This window comes from Sphaeramia orbicularis, chromosome 5 (genome assembly GCF_902148855.1).
Source record: "Sphaeramia orbicularis chromosome 5, fSphaOr1.1, whole genome shotgun sequence".
Classification (NCBI taxonomy): Eukaryota; Metazoa; Chordata; class Actinopteri; order Kurtiformes; family Apogonidae; genus Sphaeramia; species Sphaeramia orbicularis.
In genome coordinates this window covers 700,807-724,776 of record NC_043961.1, presented here as the reverse complement: position 1 = coordinate 724,776, position 23,970 = coordinate 700,807, and the positions used below count along the sequence as shown (strand labels likewise).

The window sequence follows — 23,970 nt, the reverse complement described above, 5'->3', positions numbered from 1 at the left end:
CTTGAAATAACATGTTCAAGATCTATTATCTAAAAATAAGTATAACTTACATCTGACTGAAAAGTTACTCTTCAGGTGATTCTGCCTTATTTTAAGTGTGATGAGATATTTGGACTAAAATGAGAAAAATACATTCGGTAAGATTTAGATTTTTACAGTGTATAAATGCTCTGAAAACCAGAAGATATAACATATTAAGAACGTTACAGGAATGTAAGTCCTGGTTTACTGTACGATAAACTCTCCTACAGGCTTCACTGTAAGTCCAGGTCAGACCGAAGATTCTCGAGGTGAAACCGTTTCCGAGCCTCACAGCGAGTTGACGTGACCTGCTGCTGTCGGCTGAGACTCGGTTTGTAAATCTCCACATCCTGATGTCACTACGTTAAGAAATTGCACGTTTTTCTCAGCATTTTACGGCTGGAGTTCATCTGTTTTCATCAAGTCTGGCGTTGTCATCAGCTGTTCTTTCATAGTTTGATTAGAACTGACACCAACTCCACCAAACAGAACTGGAATAATTTAAGAAAGCTCCTGGTTTTTCTGTTGTTTCATCAGAACCAGTCGTGTAGATGTGGTCCGTACTCCAGTCTCGCCGTCCTACATCCAACAACAAAATGTCTTAAAAGCCAGCGGTTAAAATAGAGCACAGGGGTCAAACATGCGGTCCGGGGGCCAAAACCGGCCCGATGAAGGGTCCAGTTCGGCCCCTGGGAGGAATTTGTGAAATACAAAAATTACACTGAAGATATGAACAATCAAGGATGTTCAAATGATTTTCGGTCAGTTCAATCTAAAAATGATCAGATCAGTAAAATACTATCATAATAACCTATAGATAATGAAAACTGCCAATTTTTCTCTTTGTTTTACTGTAAAAAAAACAAACAAATAGTTAAATTATACAAAAATGTTACCATTTACAGACCAGGCTTTTACCAAATAAGTAAATAACCTGAACAAACACAGACAACCTTAAATGTCTTAGTAGAAGTATGTGGAGTTTTAACAATATTCTGCCTGTTATTAAATGTTTTGTGCGTTTGTAGATCCACTGTGATCTGTAAGTTGTAATGCACCTGTATGAATGATAAACTATGGTGCCATATTGTAAAAACTGTACTTATTTTTCTTCAGAATTTTCAGGTTGTTCATATTAGTTCATGTTATGTTCAAGTACAGTTCGTAGATGTAAACATTTTCATTACAGAATCTCACTTTTTTCACTCAAAATCATAGAGAAAACTTTGGAGTCGACATTATTCATAAGTTCTTATCCTATTATTTATATTATTTTACTGGTCCGGCCCACTTTAGGTCAGATTAGGCTGAATGTGGAACTGAACTAAACTGAGTTTGACAGCCCTGAAATAGAAGAAGAGAGTTTTTTTTTTTTTACTGTTGAAACGATGCTCTGTCTCCTCTGGTTGCGTTTGTCTGAGCTGAACAGGAAATCAGAGTTTTGTTTGTTTCCAGCTCGTCTCGTCACAAACCGGGCTTTAAACGGTTCTGAAAGGTTCCGCTTCTCCTCTACGTCCGTTGACAGATTCCTTCATTGAGCTAAACACAGTCTGAGTGCATCTCTAGTTTTTGTATCTTTCATTCGGTCTGATGTGTTGTTTGTCGGTAACAGGGATCCTCAGCGGACGCCGGTCGGTTTACAGATCCACGTCTGATGGTTATTTCTGGACTTTTCTAAGACACTACATAACGCACGGTTGGAAACTGGACATGAGACGTGTCATCGGTAAATGCACACGATGCTGAACTCTGAATCAGCAGGACGACGACGACGCGATGGTGTGAATGAGGTCAAAGGTGACGTTCTCTGTCGGTCACATATGTGTTAGAATATGAAAATAAATTCTCCTTTGAAAGAAACTAAATCTGTCCTACTTGAAGGTAAATGTATGACTGTTCCGACCCGGTCTAGGGGTTAACCAGGACGTACATAATGTGCTCACTTTGTCCTCCGCCAACTCCCAAGCACTACACCAGACCCAACACGACAGTCCAAAGGTTTATTTTTAACAACTCTAACAAGGGTTCAGGGAGGGCTCAGCTAAAACAACAAACAGAACCGTCCTCAAAGACAAACTAAACGTCTTATCTCCAAAAATACATTCAGGAAATAAAAATACAATAAACTAACCTAAACTCCCAACTCAGTGGTTTCCAACCTTTTTTTTTAGCCCGTGACCCCATTTTAACATCACAAATTTCTGGCAACCCCAGACATTCAAAACAGAGACATTTTATTCTGCTAAAATTAATTTGTTTTTGATCCTGTAATAGTTTGCTATAATATGTTGTAAATAAAGGTTAATTTTAGAGGACATTTAGTCTGTATAATGTCTGTTACTGTGGACAGAGGCAGTAAATCCAGGTGTAGATTAAAGGTCAGGATCTGTCCAGTCAGTCCAGCTGGGATTTACAAGGAGGACAATTAATACTGAACAAACAAGAACTGAAACTATGAATTCTGAAAGAGCTGCAGCATCTGAAACTGACCACAGTGAACATGTGACACAAACAGAAGCACAGTGCTGCAGTTTCACAACCACAGTTTGTCTGTTATGGATTATGATTGGCTCTGTCAACTCACCATGTATATTTTATTAGTAAGTTTTTATTTTTATCAATTACTTGAAATTCCAGGTGACCCCACATGGGGTCCTGACCCCAAGGTTGAAAAACACTGCCCTAAACTCAACAACAGGAGAAAAATGTACAACAAACTTTGCCACCCTCCCCTACCAGAAACTTGGACTGTTTCACAAAAACAATGCTATTTACATCTATTTACAATTCAACGTCTTCTACAAACACAAATGTATAACATAATAGCTGGACACCACAAACACACAGGAATCTCCGTTGCGAGCTGGGCAGAGAGAGAGTGAGCTCCTGCATGCAGGGCCATTTAAAGGATGGTTCATTTTGTGCCACCAGTCAGCAGCTTCCTGAATGGGAAAATAAAACAGCAAAAGGAAAACACAGGACTGGGGAGGAAATACAACTTTATATCAGAAAAATATATACATACTGTTGTGGAAAAAGTATTAGACCATGTAAAGTCATCAAAAACAATGGTTCTGCAATCCAGTCCTAACTCCTGTGTGTGTCATGTGACTAAAACAGACAGAAAAGAAAACATGGAATGAATAAAAGCACTGTTTTTGTCAGTACAATGACACAGATACTGATGGAAGAACTGAAGTGATTTGGTTTTTATCCAGAAACATGTTAAATGGATAGATATCAGCTGTGAAATTAAACTACTACGAGCTGTTTTTGTTGGTATCATTATATCTGTCCAAACAAATGGACCTTTAGTTGGACCAGGCATTAAAATGAACAAGAAATTGGAGAAAACAAGGGGTGGTCTAAGAATTTTTCCACGATTGTATAAACAGAAATAAACATAAATTATAACCCTGGATTAAAATGACGATTCACTGATGCTGCAACGTCCACATAGATCCACAAATACAAGAACAGAACATATGCTGTTTTTTCAGACATCATCTTCTATCGTCTGTAGATCTCAACAGAATTAAACTCATCAGCATCAAACAAAGCAAACCATCTGAGTCCTTACAAACACAAGTAGAAAATGAGGTGAAATCTGTCTACAACTAAACCAAGATCTGATCAGAAACGTCCAGATCTGATCCGCATTCAGCCCAATCTGGTCTCCAGAAAAATATTAACATAATAACCAATAAATAATAACAATTTGAAATTTTACTCTGTGTTTTGTGCAAAAAATTACAATTATATAGGAGTAAATCTGTCTCATCAGATTCTGAATTGTAAAAGCCGTTGATTTCTAGTACTGATTTTTTTTTTTTGCATTGAAATTAAGTATCTGAATTTTTTGTCTGTGATTTCAACGATGTACATACATTTAGAATAAAAAAAATTCAGATGCAAAAATTCAAAAGCAAAAAAATTCAGAAGCAAAAAATTCAGATGCAAAAAATTCAAAAGCAAAAAAATTCAGATCGCACATCTGCGCTGACCGTCTTCCTGCATCGGCATCACATGACCAACCTAACGTAACTCGATTGGCTGGCTGTCGGTTCAGCTTGAGATAGAATTGAGTGCTTATCCTCGGTGTCCCGGATGTATGATCTGAATTTTTTGCAACTGAATTTTTTGCTTCTGAAATTTTTTTTTTAGTTTTAAATTTCTGAACATAGTTAAATTGAGAGACTAAAAAATTCAGATATTTAATTTCAGTGCAAAAAAATTTCAGTGCTAGAAATTCAGTGGCGTTTATAATTGAAAATCTGATGAGACAGATTTACTCCCATACAGTTACATGATGAAAATATTTGCATTTACAAGCTATTTGTTCACAAGAGAATCGCGCCACAGTTTGTGAAACAATGTTTGAACTGAATCAGGTGAAAGCTTCGTCTGACGTCCATCACTGAGACTGAACCTGGACCCACGTGGACTCCTGACGTAAACCGTCCATTCATCACAGCGAAGCGTCATCGAGGATCCACAAAGTGACTCCACATCATGTCAATCAGTATCATTGATCCACTTACCAGAAGTGACCCACAACCTCAGGGACACGCCCCCTGGTGACCTCTGACCCCTGGACATGTGCAGCAGCTTCAGTCAGACTGTCCGTGTCTTCTATTTGTCTCCAGGTTGAATCACAGACGTCATCATCACGTCCTGTTTCATCTATAAACTGTTTCCAATCAGCATTCGTCCATGATTCTAATGATGAATGTTCTTTTTTCTTTGTTTCATCTTTTACGTTGTTTAGAATTTGTTTCACCTTTTTAACGTCATTTTAATGTTTTTGTTTGTTTTACATCATTTTCATCTTAATCTTTTTTTTTGTTTCTGTTAAGTTCCCAACTTGTTTTCTTAAAACATTTTAATTACCTCCGCCAAGGAGGTTCTGTTTTTGCCAGGGTTTGTTTGTTTGTTTGTTTGTTTGTTTGTTTGTTTGTCTGTTTGTTTGTCTGTCCGTTAGTGTGCAACATAACTCAAAAAGTTCTGGACAGATTTGGATGAAATTTTCAGGGTTTGTTGGAAATGGGATAAGGAAGAAATGATTAAATTTTGGTGGTATTCGGGGGTGGGGGGGCCCACGGGGGGGCCCACTGATCAGCCTTGGCGGAGGTCTGCGCTCTCCGAGTGCTTCTAGTCTTGTTTGAATTATTTTAGTTTTTGCCTTGTTTTCATCTTCGTTTCTTCTATTCCATCGTGTTTCATCTTATGTCGTCTTAGTTATTTTTTTTGTTTGTTTTGATTTTGCTACATTTTCATCTTGACTCATTTTCTTGTTTCATCTTTTACATGGTTTCAAACTTTGCATCTTTTTAAGATCATGTTAATTTTGTTTGTGTTCCATCGTTTTCATTTCATATTTTCTTTGTTTCTGTTTCATTATTTCCAAGTTTTTTAAAATTTAAATGTTTTAATCTCATTTTCATTGTTTTAGTTTTTGCCTCATTTTCATATTTATTCATTTCCTTCATGTTTCTGTCTTCTTTTTTTACGTTTCCATCTCATTATGTTGTTTGTCATGTTCTTTCGTCTTGTTTTCTCTTTTATGCTTTTTTCATCTCGTTATCTTTTCACAGTTTCTTGAACTTTAACTCAGAACCAAAAATGTTCGCTTTAAGTGGTAATAGGTAAGTAACAATTTTCCCTTTTTTTCTTTATTTTTCTTACGCTAACTCAACTCTCAACTCCGCTTTATTTATAAAGCATTTTAAAAACAACAGATAGCCAAAGTGCTGAACACAGACATAAAAACAAATAAAACACTTAAAAGAACAAGTGGTTCCAGGCACAACAAACCCCGCCCCTCACACATATTGTATCTTATTTTGTCATCGATCCAGCTGATGTCATCATGTCTATGCATGTGCTGATGTCAGCATATCAACTGCCTCTATATATGTGCCAAGTCTGAAGTAAATTGAAACAAAACTGATGTTTTTATAGATGTGAAATTTTGGCCATTATAAGTAAATGGGAGAAGAAAAAAGATTTTGAAAATTCATAAAAAAATTTAACTTTGACCTACTGTTCCCAAAATTTAATCACATCTATTCTGGGTCACTGGCAATCTATAAACCCAATTTGGTATGAATTCAACCAGTAATTTTGCTGCTAGAGTGTTAACAATCAAACAAACAAGCGAACCGAGCCAAAAACAACACCCCTTCCCTCCCAGCTGGGGGGGCCGGGTAATTAAAGAATAAAAGTAATAATGCATGAAAACTATCAAATAACTAACTCAGATCACAGTGCATTGTTTCCAGTTGAAAATGAAAACCTTCAGCCATGTGAGAAATGGAAGTGTTTCAGGTTGGTTGTTCTGTGTGGATGTGAATTATTCATGTGTTTGGTTGTAGATGCTTCAGCCTCCAGCCCCGCCCTCCCCTCAGCCTCCAGCCCCGCCCTCCCCTCAGCCTCTGGCGGCGGTGACAGCCTATTGTTCACGTGGACCAGTTCACTGCAGCAGTCGGCCCCGCCCTCCTTCCTCCTCCTCCTCGTGCGACTCCCTCACATCCTCTCTTCTCGTCCATCCAGCAGCATCCTCCGGTTCTGTCTTCGTCCTCCACCGTCTGCAACGATGACCAGCACAGTTTCAGGTAAGAGCTCGTCTCCAAACCTGTCTTTAACCGGACGCTGAGGTTTATTTATAGAACAATGGGGGGGTGAAGGGAGGGGGGGTTGTCATGGAAACAGAGGTTTTCTTCTGTCAGATGTCAGACCCTCCCACATGTAAGAGCAGACAGATTCATGCAGTCATTGTTCATTCATTCACTCTAATGATCTGAGACAAACGCTGGTTCATGCTGAGTCTGGAGAACACCCAGGGTCTGAACGGACGCAGCAGAGGGCGCTCAGTCCTGACGCCGTTTTATGACCTCAGATGTGGATTATAAATCATCCTGGTATAAATCTACCACATGTACGTCAGTGTTCGACTTTGGTAAAGTAACACAACTCATATGTTTGAGGATAAACTGGGAAATGAGACTGAAAAGCATCAGTTAAAGTGACGCTGCACAGCCCTGCTCCAGCCTTTGACTGACCTCAGGAGTGAAAACGGTGAATTTCCACCAGTGAACGGTGTCGTCGTTCAGTTCGATGGACCTGCAGTGGCTGACGTTTGTATTCGATGTATGAAGTTTATACCCAGAATATGATCGTATGTCTGATGTGACTCCTCAGTGATCCCCAACATGGTGATCAGGATTTATTTATTATTTTTTGGTTTCGATTTAAGTTACATTGAAAATTTGAATATTCAGTATTCAGAGGCATTAAGCATGTCCCATTCTTCCCACCCCCTCACCCTACCACCCCTGGTCCTACATGACATACTTGATGATAGGAATAAAAAAAATAGCAAAGTACTCATAGAACAACAAAAGGTAAAAAATAAATAAATAAATAAATAAATAAACAAACAAATAAAAATAAAATAATAAAAGCAAAGAAAGAAAAAAAATGGCCTTATCGTAGACAAATCTGCTTATTCACAATTACATCCTACGTGCAAGATATGGACATGTAGTATTATAGATATTATCAGAGTACACTAGTATATATAGCACACCAAACAGAAAAAAGAAAAACAAAATGTGTGTATGGGAAATAGAATGTACTATTTAACCATGAAACTTATTGCATTTATTTACGTTTTTATAATTTACTTGTGTAACTTGTTAATAAGTTACCAGGTAAAGGTTAAGTATGTCATATATTCTACTCATATAATGTTTAGAATTACCTTTCATCTCATTTGTCATTGAAGCCACTTTTGTACCGTTGCATCCTTTACACTAGTGATTCTCAACTGGTGGATCATGACCCAAAAATGGGTCGCAGACCTGTTTTCAGTGGGTTGTGGGCCTTTTAACAAGTGGTGCCAGGCACAACTAACCCCGCCCCCTGCATGTATTGTAGCTTATGCTTATTCCATCCAGGGTTTTGAGCCTGTAAGTCACGACTTCCAACCACGACTCACGATTTTGTAGCGTTCCAGGCAAGTCACGCCAAACTGCCTCAGCGCAAGGAATTGTGGGAGCTACATGTAAACAAACCAGCATGGTGGAGCGTACGGGGCTTTTGTTCATTTCCAGTCCTTTCTATCCCAGAGGTGTTTGTTCTTTGATTATTTGAGGGAAACAGAGGAGGAAAAATGATGCATAAGGAAAGAGAAGCTCTTCTACCTTTTATCTTATTTGTATATTTGGATTCGTATTTGGTATTAATTTATTCTTACACTCAAGGGACTGAAAACTGACGCTAGAGCAGCTGCTGATTATGCAGAACATCTGCAGATAAATAACATTACAGCAATACCTGGTTTTAATAAACAGTTTGGCATAAACACGTGTGTATGGGGCCACCGTTGTTGTTTGACAGACTATGTGACGTCAGAGCTCAGAACTGGGAGAACATGGATCTAGTACGAGTTCACGGTACAGTTAAATGACATGAAAATGTTTATGTTTACAAAGAGACACATTTGGAGTTGTGAGTATTTACAGGTTCTTCTGACAGTATCTGACTGATCCGACCCACTGCAGATTAAACTGGTCTGTCTGTGGAACCCAAACTAAAATCATTCATATCTTCAGTGTAATTTTTGCATTTCACAAATTCCTCCCAGGGGCCGGACTGGACCCTTCGGTGGGCTGATTTTGGCCCTGAGTCACATGTTTGACACCTGTGAGATGAAGGGTTTAGAAAAACAACACGTGTATTACAGCTGACAGATCACAGTGGAGCTACAGACATGAAACCTTCAGAAACAGAAGAACACTCAGAAGAACAGGCTTTACCTGTAGGATCTAAACAACTGAAACATTCACTGACACTCTTGACTGTTAATGTCTTCTGCGTCATTTTTACACTTTGGGAAATTCATCCCACGGGCCGGATTGGACCCCTTGGAGGGCCGGTTTGGGTCCGCGGGCCGTATGTTTGACACCCCTGTTCTAATACAGTATTTGAGAGGAGCAGGGTTTGGGTGCAGACATGACTCCTGAAGGGTTTGTTTTTCACCAGACTGGTGAATAATGCAGCAGAGACCCCGGTGGTCCGGTCTCCTCCCCGGTGGTCCGGTCTCCTCCCCGGTGGTCCGGTCTCTGCCCCAGTGGTGCGATCTCCACCCTGGTGGTCCAGTTTCCGCCCTGGTGGTGCAGTCTCCGCCCCGTCGCCGTCTCCCTTTGTGTCCAGGATTCCCGTTCCTCGGGTGCAGATCATGACCCGGTGTCCGGCAGGAGTGTCCCACACCGGGGGGCGGCCATTTTGGACCGACAGACCGCCCACTTTAGCCACAGACGGTCTGGTTCATAATAACATGATGTGCAGAACCTGGTCCAGAACCTGATCTGATCCACATCTTCAGAGAATCAGAACGACCTGAACTCAACAACTCAGGATCTAGTCCCTCAAGACGACGACAAGAAGAACCAGCATAAACATGTGTCTCCTTTAACTGGATGAAAGAACAGTTTTTCACATAAACAGGATGAGCTTTAAAAAGATGAAGGACTTTATTATTAGATCAGTCTGAGCTGGAGACCACTGTTCAGGTTCTGGACCGACCCAACCTGATCCCACCAGACCAGAACCCAACCTGACGCAACCTGATCCCACCAGACCAGAACTGATCCGACTAGACTTGAACTGATACGTCCAGACCAGAACCAACACGACCAAACCAAACCCAATCAGACCAGACCAGACCTGACCTGATCCCACCAGACCAGAACCGACCAGAACCCCACCTGATCAGACCTAACCCGACGTGACCTGATCTGACCAGACCAGAACAAACCCGACCAGACCTGACCAGAACCGGCCAAACAGGCCCAATCAGACCAGACCCAACCTGACTTGGCCTGATCCAACCAGACCAGAACCGGCCTGACCTGACCAGAACTGACCCGCTTAGACCTGACCTGATCCGACCGTACCAGAACCGACCAAACCAGACCCCGTTAAACCAGACCCTACCAGAACCAGAGCTGATCCAACCAGGCCAGATTCTGCTTCAAGACTGAACTCAGCGACTCCATAAGAAGAAGAGGAAGAGGAGGAAGAAGAAGAAGAAGAAGAGGAGGAGGAGGAGGTTGTGAATAATAAATGAGCTGCACACTCTTCATCAGGACGGTCGGCTGAAGAACAAACCTGGCACCAGAACCGTCCTCTGTTCTAAATTCAGCCTGAAACACTCACAGTTCTCTGAGTCCGTTTCTTACTCAGCTCTCTCAGGACGCACTTACATAACTCACAAACACTCACACACTCAACTGTGGGTCTGGGGTTCTGTTTGATTTATACGTTAGAGCAGACTGTATGATCCGAGCAGCCGTTTTAGGCCAAAAAGAAAAAAATATATATCTGCAGAAAGTAAACGCAGCCTTTAGAAAACGAAAAAGTTTTACTGCAGTTTTTTAAATTTTTCATTCCATTGAAGAACAATTATAAGCATTTTATACGTTTCACAAACATTTATCGAAAAAAATAAATCAAGACTCAAATGTTTTGGTTTCAACTTCCGTGCAAAAGTGTTCACTGCAAAAATGGGGTGTGTAAAAACAAGATAAAAACACTGAATCTGAGGAAGTGCAAGTGAAGTATCTGTCCACCATGCAGCAAGATAATTTCACTTCACAAGATTTCTTGAATTAAAATTGTTAAATCTAGAAATGAGCAAGTCTACAGATGAATGAACACTTAAAATAAGAAATTAACTCTTAAAACAAGATAAACTAGAAAAGCACTCAGAGCGCAAACCTCTACCGGCAGATCAGAAGTCAGAAGGCCAGCGGTGAAAGGATGGACAGTTTCAGGAAGTCACATTGTGTATGGATCACACCCCCACCTACATTACCCCCCCAACCTGCTATAGGGAATTTAACCATCCTACTGTCCATATGTGTGTGTGTGTGTGTTCAGTCAGAGGCGCCCTAACCCCACCCCCAAAGAAAGTGTCCAGGGTCACCTCACTGATTTCTTTGAATAGGATGGAAGATAAAATATATGAAAAAACTAAACTAATACTAAAACTAAACTAAACTAAAACTAAAACTAAACTAAAACTAAGCATTCAGAAAAAAACGACAACTAATAAAAACTATCAAACCTGCTCTAAAAACTAATTAAAACAAACTGAATTAGAGACAAAAAAGTCCAAACTAAATAAAACTAAACTAGAATGAAAAATCCAAAACTATTAGAACCTTGGTCTGCATCGTCATCCTCACCTTTTCTTCATCCTGGGTGTCATCCGCCTTTCCACCAACAGAGGGCGTACGCTAGCATGACATGAGAAATGAGCAGCATTCAAGTAAATATAGACAGATAAGCTTTATTACAGACACATGGTCCACACTAAAAACAAACTGATGAATAAGAACACAATAAAAAAGCTTTATACTTTCAAGAGGCAGTCTTGAAATGGATCAGTTGAATGTGTCTGTCTGTGGTGGTTGTTTTTAAACCTAGAACTGAACACAGTCGAATAGAACACAGACATGAGCTGCTGTTTGGGATAAGTCCATACAATTAATAATAAGTAATAATAATATTATCATTACATTCAGTCATTTAATTAAATAAAGTGGATCATTTTTTGGAGATCAACTCAGGTCCTGCAGATTTTAGGACCAGGACCAGGACCAGGACCTGGTATAAACCCTGATGGTGTTTTTTCCCTTTCTGCAGCAACAATGTTGTCATGGTGACATGTTTTTAATTCCACCTGATCAGAGTCACAACATGAGGGACCGTCGTTGTCATGGCACAGGGCGGGGAAGTGGACGCATCAGGGTCACACAGGGACAAGAAAGACCAAAAACAAAGACCTGGGTCACACAGGGACAAGAAAGACCAAAAACAAAGACCTGGAAACTAAGACCCACCCTATAAAAACAGGTTCAACAGCCTCAACTTAAAGCTTAATGTCGACTGAAAGAACCAATTTATTATTTATGTGCAGAGATGATGAACAGTTTAAGCAACTTTTTTTTTGGATCCAGATCTTTTTATTGAAGTTTTCTTAATATAATCCAAGTGCGGTGCTGAATGGTCCTTACAGAAATCTGACGGAAGCATGGGTGGAAATCCATCACAACTAGCACCATAGGAAAAAAAAAAAACAAAAAAAAAAAACAGAACAAAACAAAACAGAGCAAACAACAGACTGTCCATGAAATAATCCCTCCTCAGTCATTACCAGTGCTCTAGAAATAATAAAGGATCACTATCACGACACAAACCTGCACTAGGACTAAGTACAGAGTAAGCAGCATTGTTTAACTGCACCTAAAAGTCAAGCATTTACGGCTGGGCTGTCCAACTCAGATGACTTCAGCCAAATGTAATCTGCAGTGGGCCGGACCAGTGAAATAATAATAGAATAATGTATTAATAATGTCAACTCCAAACTTTCCTCTACGTTTTAAAGCAAAAAAAAGTACAATTATGCGATGAAAATGTTTATATCTACCAACTATCCTTTAAAACAATGAGAATAACATGAACAAACTGAATTTTCTTAAGAAAACTAAGTGTAATTTTCAGAATATTATGTCACAGTTTATCATTGACACATGTACATTACAACGTACAGATCACAGTGGATCTACAAATACACAAAACATTTAATAACAGACAGAATATTGTTAAAATTATACTTCAGACATTTCAAAACGTTCATATTTGTTCAGGTTATTTGTGTTTTAGTGAAATGATAGTTTTAGTGTAAATACAGTAAAATGACCTGAAAATGTTTATGTTTACAAAAGGAAACATTTGGAGTTGTGAGTATTTATAAGTTCTTCTGACACTATCTGACTGGTCTGACCTGCTGCGGATTAAACTGGTCTGTTTGTGGAACCGGAACTAAAATGATTCATATTTTCAGTGTAATTTTTTTCATTTCACAAATTCATCCCAGGGCCGGACTGGACCCTTTGGAGGGCCAGATCTGGGCCCTGGGCCACATGTTTGAGACCCCTGCTTTACAGGGTCTGGAATGTTTTAAGGAAGGGACCCCACACTTTGTGGAATTTCCCACTGGAGTGCTGAAGTGAGTGTCGAATTTTCTGCAGTCTTAAACAGGACAGAATGTCTTCTAACCGCTGTGTGTGTGTGTATGTGTGTGTGTGTGTGTGTGGGGGGGGGCATCCCTCCATCCCTCCATCCCTCCATCCCTCCATCCCTCCATCCCTCCACCTGAGCAGGTTTGCTGGTTGAGCCAGAGTGGCAGCAAAGGATAAAGTGTGTTGTTTTTCTGTAGGTAGCTTATTTTCACCTTCCATGGAATCATCTGGAGCAGAACTTAAAACTGTCTTCTTCAGTTTGTGCGTTAAAAGGACGTAGAAATCCACTATGATATCAAAATACTGAAAATCTAGTTATGACACAGAAGTACACATCAAATAAGATATTATTGTAGTTAACTGGTTATCATGATAAGAAAATAGTATCACATTTATTGATCATTGGATTTGGAGTAAATATTTAAAGTATATATTGGCTAAAATGTGCTTTGAGGTCTTATTTGTGTATAATAATAATAATAATAATAATATAGAATCAATAATAATAATAATAATAATAACAACAATGGAAAATAATCTTTAGCATGCATAGCCTTTAACGATGGAAAGTTACATTTTCTGCCAAATACTAAAACAGGAAGTACAAACTGAGTACTGGACGTGTGACCTTTGGGCTGCATGTCGTCAGTAATGGATCCAAATGAGTTCTTCATTTGGATATGTTTTGAATGTATTTGACTGTTAGGTACCGGACATCCTACTTCTGCTTTTGCCCTTTCTATCTGGTCCACTTGTGTTTCTTCTGAAGTACTTTCCCTTCATAATCATACATGACTGATACACACACTGATACATGATCCTTCTGCTGAACAAAAAACGACAGCTGTTGGGTTTGAACCAGTTCCTTCTCTTCTCGCACCCACATTTGGAGAATTCCTTAACACTAGATGAAGTATGTGATTCCTAATGGCTGAGTTTCCCTGGAATGCAGCTGAACTGTTGTTGAAACGTGGCTGGATTTAGCTGAAACTGCTGAAGTTACAAAGTATTACTCAAGTCATAAAAAATGGAGGAAGCTGAAAGAGTGTAAGAAGCAGAAGGAGGAAAAAAACTGAAGGTGGGGCTGAAGGACAGCTGAGCCACTGATGAATTTAGCTGAAACAGCATCAAGAACAGAATGTTAAAATGACCGAATAAAGTCGAGGAGGATGAAGGCCCCATCCCACTTCACCCCTTGGCCCCTCCCCCTTGGCCTTGCACTGGTACAGGGTTGAAACCTTCTCCTCTGAAATGGTCCAACCCCTCCACACCTGTTACACCATCAGCAGTCGATGCCACTGTAAACAAAAGCCACCACCACTGTTTCCTACAGTCCTCTCCGTGCCGTCAGCAGCTGGAACTGTTTCTGTTCAACGGGCTTTGATCATCTTTTTGAGGCTATCAACCTCAGAAGTGCGATCTATAACAAATTGAAAGGGCATTAAGCGGTCGATCAAATGATGAAGAAAATCTGAGCATGTGTGTGTTCCTTCCATCACTGCTGCTCTTCTCTGCTGTGTTCAGCTCCATGTGGACCATGGTTCAAACACAGTTATGGCAGATTTCTCCGACCCCTCTGTTCACAGTGTGGTCCTGAAAAATCTCCGTTTGGAGGGCCAAACAGCCCCTCCCCCTTAGCCCTCCCCCTCTGACTCATCAAGAATCGGGACACCCCTGCCCCTTCATGTGAACACACAAAATGAAGGGGGAGGGGTAAGGGGGAGGGGCCAAGGGGTGATTTGGGATTGGGCCAAAAGACTTGAATTCAGAGATCACTGTCAGACAGAAAAAGAGTTCAAGTTCATGAAGAAATTTAAACAGTTTAAAGAGGAAAAGTTTGATACATTTAAAAAAAAAGTTGCAGGAGAAGCTGAAAAGGGTTAAAGTCTAAACTGTCGACACTAAAAGTGAATGTGATTGACATGTGATGAGTGAGGCTGAAGGAGCAGAATTCAGAGCTGACTGTCCCAGTTACAGATGGAGCTGCAGCACCGCAGAGTTAATAGTTAATAAAAGTGGCGTGTGTTGTGTTTACTGCCTGGGACGGCTGAACTCTGATCAGAATCAGACCTGGTTCTTTCAGGTCATGTGATGGTGGGTGGGTTTTAGATCAGTAACATCATTTGTTTGTTTTTGCCATCAATTATCACTGACCTCTGACCTCTGACCTGATTTAGTGGCTGGATCAGCATTTTCAAAACTGTGCAAAAAGGAAGAACTTTTGAATTCTGACCTGAAACAAATTATAAAAAAAAAAAAAAAAGGACCAGGGTCCTGTAGTCCAGCGGCGTATTTAAAGACATTTACTGACGTTTGTTTGACCATTCAAGATCATCTCAGGTCAAAGGTCGTGTCATCAGTCATGTCATGATACTAGTATATTTCATCCTATTTACACATGCTGTTCATGTCCAGCTCAGACTTTGGACGTCAGAAAAACTTCCTGTAGAACTGACTTTTTTCGTGTTTCTTTTCCTCTGGTGCTTGTACATGTTTTCAGCTGAATAGACAAACTCTACGGTCTGGGTTTGACCTTTCAGGGTCACTCAAGGTCAAAGGTCATGTAACCAAATGAAAGCCCATATCCCCCTGAGACCCAGGAAAGTGAAAGTTTTGGCTTTTTTACCTTAAACAATTGTCTTGATTTGACACTGCATGATGCAACAGTTTTTCAGGTCATTTTTAAATGTATTTATTTTGAATAGAATGTCTTTTATAATGGACAGCTGTTTTTAAGTTCAACTGTCAAACCTCTTTCCCCTACAGAGAACAAAAATGCTTTGCTGGGTCTCAGGAGGATATGTGACTTCCTATCTATTGCCAATAGGAATTTATGAAAATGTTCAACAGTTCTGAGGTTATAGCGCTTTGAAATTTGTCCCATTATCAACCAATTTCAAAAATTCATAAAAAAAAATTAATCCTGTTTTCCAATTCTTTGGACAAACTTGGTAGACCTCACCCCAAAGATGTTCCACAACAAATACAAGTCATTCTGACTGACGGCTTTGACGAAGATTCTTGAAAATGTGTTTATGGACGAACCACAGCTGACACCTGTAGTCCACCAGAGCCTTCAGGCTGCTGGACTAACAATAGTATGAGCTTTTAGAACATGAAGTGTAAAGTGTGCAGAACCTGCTCACCTGGGTACAGGAAGGTTCAGTACAGCATTTACTCATAAAAAGGACGTGCATGTGTACGTAAACAGAAATGGAAGGAAGTAACAGATGAGTGGGAATCCTGGTCTTTATTTAGTAACAGTACATTCTCACACTGTGCACATCGTTGTCAATCACAGCCTGACATCAGTAAAAACTTCCTGCTTCGTAAAACAATAAACTCCTCCTGGTTTGTTCCTGATTCCAGCAGATGAAGCGTCACCAGGAGTTTAGATCTGAAGACTCAACAGTTTATCTGCAGCCGCCAACAGAACATCCTCATACCTGAACCATAGGATACACACCAGAATACACACAGGAAACACAGTAACAGTACACAGAATACACACAGAATACACACAGGAAACACAGTAACAGTACACAGAATACACACAGAATACACACAGGAAACACAGTAACAGTACACAGAATACACACAGAATACACACAGGAAACACAGTAACAGTACACAGAATACACACAGAATACACACAGGAAACACAGTAACAGTACACAGAATACACACAGAATACACACAGGAAACACAGTAACAGTACACAGAATACACACAGAATACACACAGGAAACACAGTAACAGTACACAGAATACACACAGGAAACACAGTAACAGTACACAGAATACACACAGAATACACACAGGAAACACAGTAACAGTACACAGAATACACACAGAATACACACAGGAAACACAGTAACAGTACACAGAATACACACAGGAAACACAGTAACAGTACACAGAATACACACAGGAAACACAGTAACAGTACACAGAATACACACAGAATACACACAGGAAACACAGTAACAGTACACAGAATACACACAGAATACACACAGGAAACACAGTAACAGTACACAGAATACACACAGAATACACACAGGAAACACAGTAACAGTACACAGAATACACACAGAATACACACAGGAAACACAGTAACAGTACACAGAATACACACAGAATACACACAGGAAACACAGTAACAGTACACCAGAATACACACAGGAAACACAGTAACAGTACACCAGAATACACACAGGAAACACAGTAACAGTACACAGAATACACACAGGAAACACAGTAACAGTACACAGAATACACACAGGAAACACAGTAACAGTACACAGAATACACACAGGAAACACAGTAACAGTACACAGAATACACACAGGAAACACAGTAACAGTACACAGAATACACACAGGAAACACAGTAACAGTACACAGAATACACACAGGAAACACAGTAACAGTACACAGAATACACACAGAATACACACAGGAAACACAGTAACAGTACACAGAATACACACAGGAAACACAGTAACAGTACACAGAATACACACAGGAAACACAGTAACAGTACACAGAATACACACAGGAAACACAGTAACAGTACACAGAATACACACAGGAAACACAGTAACAGTACACAGAATACACACAGAATACACACAGGAAACACAGTAACAGTACACAGAATACACACAGGAAACACAGTAACAGTACACAGAATACACACAGGAAACACAGTAACAGTACACAGAATACACACAGGAAACACAGTAACAGTACACAGAATACACACAGGAAACACAGTAACAGTACACAGAATACACACAGGAAATGAGTTGACGTTAACATGATGACAGGCTCGGTTCAGGACAGAGGAGGATTGTGGGAAATTTACATTAAAACCCACAAAAATACATTTAATACATTCATATATATTTTTATTTGTCCACATTTTGATTATTCCCTCCACCAAAGGTCGTGGTGGAGGTTCTGTTTTCATCGGGGTTTGTCCGTCAGTTTGTTTGTTTGTCTGTTAGTAAGAGAACTCCAAAAGTTCTGGACAGATTTTCATGACATTTTCAGAAAATGTTGATACTGGCTCAAGGAACAAATGATTCCATTTTGGTGGTGATGGGGGGGTTGATCTGCGTCTGCGGAGGTCTGCGCTTTCCAAATGCTTTTCTAGTTGTAAGAAAGATATTTTATTTTCATGATCATTCAACACATTTTATGTGTTGTATGTAGCAAGGTTATTATCGTTAACGAAAACTAACGAAATGATGAAAGCTAGAATTGTAAAAACATTTTCATTCACTGAAATAAATAAAAACTATAATTAAAAGAAAAAAAAACATAACTAACTGAAACTGTATTGTGTGTTTATAAAACTAACTGAAACAGATACAAATTCTGGATCAGATTCCCTTGGTTTTGGTCTTTGTCAATGTCAGATTGATGTTCAATGGATTTCTTTGTCTCTCTCAGTTTTCTGTGCTGTCTCCATACGACACTTTTTGCTCCGTCACTTGTGTTCACTTGTGGTTTCCAGTCGTCTTCTGGTCCCCACTCTACCTGGAAACATGGAGACTAAAGCAGCAGAGTCCTGTCTGGGATTGATTTGAATAGGAGCACAGAGAAGAAGAGAAAAGAGACCACTGAACTACAACTGAACTACAACTGAACTACAACTGAACTACAACTAAACTACAACTGAACTACAACTAAACTACAACTGAACTACAACTGAACTACAACTGAACTACAACTAAACTACAACTGAACTACAACTAAACTACAACTGAACTACAACTGAACTACAACTAAACTACAACTAAAACTAAACTACAACTGAACTACAACTGAACTACAACTAAACTACAACTGAACTACAACTGAACTACAACTAAAACTAAACTACAACTGAACTACAACTGAACTACAACTAAACTACAACTGAACTACAACTGAACTACAACTAAAACTGAACTACAACTGAACTACAACTACTACTAAACTACAACTGAACTACAACTAAACTACAACTGAACTACAACTGAACTACAACTAAAACTGAACTACAACTGAACTACAACTACTACTAAACTACAACTAAACTACAACTGAACTACAACTAAACTACAACTAAACTTAAACTAAACTAAAACTAAAACTAAACTAAAACTAAGCATTTAGAAAATAATGAAAACTAATAAAAACTATCAAACCTGCTCTAAAAACGAAAACAAACTGAATTAGAGAGAAAAAAGTCCAAACTAAATAAAACTAAACTAGAATGAAAAATCCAAAACTATTGGAACCTTGGTTTGTAGTTTGAATAGACAGAGGAGTGAAACTTGTGTTGTTGTACTTTACCCTCATTTACTTCAGTAACACTAGATGAAACTCCAACCAAACAGACGTATATAGTAACCAGTAATGGAAGAATTTTGGCCCAGTGTTAAAAAAAAATCAGTTTCAAATGTAATAACTGCAGCTGATAATGTAATAATACATAAATAGGGCTGCATTTCTTGGAAATAAAACTTTTTTGTGCAGTTTGCTCATAAATCGTGAGTATAGTGGATGGCATAGTTGTCTGCTGTTGATTAATGTGTATCATCCCTGTTGAATAAAGCAATAAATATAATTAAAGCTGCAAGCAGCATTGGGCGGGACCTCGCACCGGGCATTCCGCCTCCCCCACGATCCGCCTCCCGTGACCGTCCACACCTCAGCTCCACTCACACCTCTCCGTCCCCATACCAGTTCCCACCCTTTAGTGTCCGTCCTCCTTACATCTGTACAGAACACCAGTGACCCTCTGCTGAAACCACCATCACCTTTAAATGAGACTTTTATTTTGGAAACCCTACTGTGTGTATGTGCATGTGTTTTGTGTGTGAGAGAAAGAATCAGTTTGAAAAATGAATTGAAATTGTATGAATAATTGAGCATTAAAGTGATGATTTACCACATTTAAGGCTTTTATTTTGGAAAAACCCTATTGTGTGAGCATGTGTGTCTGTGAGAAAGAGTACTTTTGAATGAAGAAACATTGTACAAACAGTTGAGTGTTTGATCATAAAAATGAAAAGAAGTTATGTAATAGAAATTTTGTATTATTGGTAATTGGGGTTTTATTTTGAAAAAATGTACTCCGTGTCCTTTTGAACGTGTGCAAAATTTCCAATATCCACAATACAATGCAGTAAAACCTGTTTTAAAATGGAGAAAGAAGAAAAAAAAAAAAAAAAAAGGATTGTCTGGGACTTGAACCTGGGTCCTCTTGTTTCATAGGCAGCTACATGAACCACTGCACTAAGGACAGACATATACAGCTGTGCACCAGGAAGAGTTTTATAGGGACTTTGTCATTGTGAAAAGTGAAAGTAAACATAGTCTTCAAAAAAATCACCATTATTCCATAACCGTAGGTCGTATCTGAAAAATTCTTTCACTTTTGGATTCTGCAGACTTGTGGGAATTTAATGAGGTATAACTTTTTTATTCAAAAGTCTGAAATGACTAAGCAGTAATTGCAGAAACGTAGAGTAACTTTCAAAGGCAGATTGCCAACTTCCTGTTGGAGTTAGCTCATGAGTGTCAGTGTATGATTTGTCGGCTCAATCAGACCAACATTTTGGCATTTGTTTCATGTTTCTGTGACATTCCTACTGGCCGCTAGGGCAGATTTTGTGTGTTTTTTAGTACATAGGTGGCGCTACAGAGTCCATTTTGGCACGCAAGGGGTTAATTTGGATATTGTATCAAAGTTTTCACCAGTCATGACATACATGGCAAATTTGGTGAGTTTTGGAGCATGTTAAGGGGGTCAAATGGCAGTCTAAAGAGGAAAAAGTATGAAAATAAACAAATTGTTATAAATCAATAACCGTACATCCTATCTCAAAATTTTTTGCATGTGAGCATTGTGGTGAGTCCTGTGAACGCATAGATATGTCACATGTGGGGAAAAACTCCAAAGTGAAAAATTAGTTCCAAACATCGCAACTTTGCAGACTTGTAAAAAAGAAACTAAGACAGTTATAGAAAAGGTGTGAAATCGTTTGTTTGAGGAGGGTTCACTCTATCTTTTGGTTCTGTTTAGAAGTCAATACGACAAACGGTGTCATCGGAGTTAGTTTTAAAAATTTTATTTTGAAAGGCATATTGCGAACTTCCTGTTGGAGATAGGTCATGAGTGTCAGTGGATGATTTGTAGAGCATTGTCCAACCAACATTTTGGCATTGGTTTCATTTCTCTATGACATTCCTACTGGCCACTAGGGCAGTTGCCGTTTTTTTCACATAGGTGGCGCTAGAGAGGCCATTTTGGCACCTATGGGGTTAATTTTTACATTTTATCAAATTTTTCGCCAGGCCTGACATGTGTGCCAAGTTTGGTGAGTTTTCAAGCATGTTCAGGGGGTCAAAATCCAGGTCAAAGTGGTGTCTGAATAATAATAATAATATAAAAACGAACGAATAACAATAGGGCCTTGCTTGCAGGCAAGGCCTCTCACTGTGTGAGAGGGCCTTACCTTTTGGCTCGGTCCCTAAATACAAATGCATTATGTAGACGAGGTTAGAAGCCAAAAATGCCCTGTGGAAATACCTGTCCACAGAAAAATTAACAATCAGATAAAAACTGACGCAAATACAGGCATCGATGAAACATAAGAATAAAAAAAAAACAAAAAAACAATGCAGCTATAGAAATAGGATCTAATACAAAGAAGGAACTGAACTTTAACCCCTTCATTCCCCCCGGATACAGACACTATTTGTATTAAACACATAAACATGTTGTACTCTGTTCTAAAACTCACATTCTACACACTGAATTCCCTGAGTTGATTTTACAGTTTTCCAGAACACCAAAACATCATTAGTGAAAGAATCACCTGGATAACGACAGAAGCTAATGGGACATGTTACTGATGTCTGTTTGTATCATCAGGTCACATGACTGGTCACATGACTGGTCACATGACTGGACCATTTATATCATTAGTGATATTCCTGTTCAGAAATGGGTAAAAAAAAAAAAAAAAAAAATACAGGGAAGAAAGTGTTTCAGTTCTGTTTAACCTGATGTAGTTCAGGTTGTATTTTATTCACATACTAAAAAGTAGAGGTTCTGAACAGAGGTTATTACCTTTAAACGAGACGTCATTGATCAATTTAGTCCTTTTACGAAAATAATTGAAATAACAAATTGAACATAAATGAACAAAATAATCAACAACATGAACATGAATGAACAAAATAATAAAAAAAGAATAAAAGTGGACAAAAATAATCAACAAAGTGAAGAAACTGGATAAAATAACAGATAAATTGAACATGAATGAACAACATAATAAAAAAAGTGAAGAAAAATAATCAATAAAATGAACAAAAATGGATAAAATAACAAATAAATTGAACATAAATGAACAAAATAATCAAGATGAACATGAATGAACAAAATAATACAAAAAATAAAAGTGAACAAAAATAAACAACAAAATGAACAAAATGGATAAAATAACAGACGAATTGAACATAAATGGACACAATAATCAACAAAATGAACAAAAATTAACAAAATAATTCGACTAACAAAATGAACAAAAGGAAACAAAGGGGTGAAAAACCTTTTAACCTTTGTAAGCTGACGTAGTTCAGGTTGAAGTGTTATTTTATTGGAGCAGATTCGTGGCTGTGGCCGATGTCTGAATGACGTCATCCTCTGACTCTTTGACTTCGACTGTAAAAGCCGAACGTTTCCCCTCACACTCTGTTCACAGACTGACTTCCTGGTCGGTGGAGGCTGGATGTGCAGGTTTCCCACTGAACATTCTTCACATTGTTGGGTTGTTTCGTACGGGTTATTCTTTCTCAAACGTCAGTGAACAGTATGACGTTGTTCTTTGTTTCAGGTAGTAGAGTTAAATAAACACTGATACAAAGCCTCTGTGGTCAAAGTAGTACAACCGTTTAGGAATTTTAGGAATCACAGGAGGTTAGCACCTTTAATTTAGATGTCATTGATTTATTTAGTCCTTGTGTTTCTTTCTTCAGTTATAAACTTTAACAAAAATGCTTCAGAAACAATAGTCTCATCTAATCTAATCTAATAAATACAATAACAGACAAACTGAGCATAAATGAACAAAATAATTAACAAAATAATTAACAAAATAAAATGAGCAAAAGTAATCAAGAAAATGAAAATAAATTAACAAAATAATTTAAAAAAATTAATAACACTGAATAAAAGTAATTAAAATGAACAAAAATGAATAAAAAAACAAGAAATTGAACTTAAATGAACAAAGTAATCTACACAATAATTAACAAACAGAACAAAATTAAAAAAAAAAAAAATCAATAAAATGAACAAGAAATTAACAGAATTAAAAAAAAATTAACAATAATAATAAAAAATTAACAAAATATATTTTTTTAATTAATAAAACTGAACAAAAGTAATCCAAATGAACAAAAATGAATAAAATAATCAACAAATTGAAGAAATAAAAAATGTATTCCTCCTCAAACGTCCGGTAACAACGTGACGTCGTTCTTGGTTTCAGGTTCAGCGTGTGTCTGTGCAGGTAAATAAACACCGATCCAAAGCCTCTGCGGTCAAAGTAGAAAAACTGGTATTGATTTTAGGAATCACAGGAACATTAGGCACATACACACACATATCCCAGAATGCCATGGGGCCAAAACACTGAGTTGCAGTTGAGGTTAATAATTCAGAACTCATCTAAAAATAAGCACTTTCCCTTAAACGCACTGTGGAGTTCAGCAGGTTCAGTCACGCAACAAGACGTTCCAGACCGGTTCTGTCCGACTCCTGTTAGTTCAGTTCCACATTCAGCTCAGTCTGA

The 23,970-nt window shown here is 38.6% G+C and overlaps 1 protein-coding gene across 1 annotated transcript in view; it reads left to right on the top strand.

Moving 5' to 3' along the window:
* Positions 1–6,430: 6,430 nt before the first annotated feature.
* The window catches only part of stmn3 (stathmin-like 3), a 41,021-nt gene continuing 23,481 nt past the window's right edge, over positions 6,431–23,970 (top strand). The window contains exon 1 of the mRNA XM_030134945.1: positions 6,431–6,635. Coding sequence (XP_029990805.1) covers positions 6,617–6,635 — 19 coding nt within the window. The 5' untranslated portion in view covers positions 6,431–6,616. The remainder of the gene's footprint in view (positions 6,636–23,970) is intronic.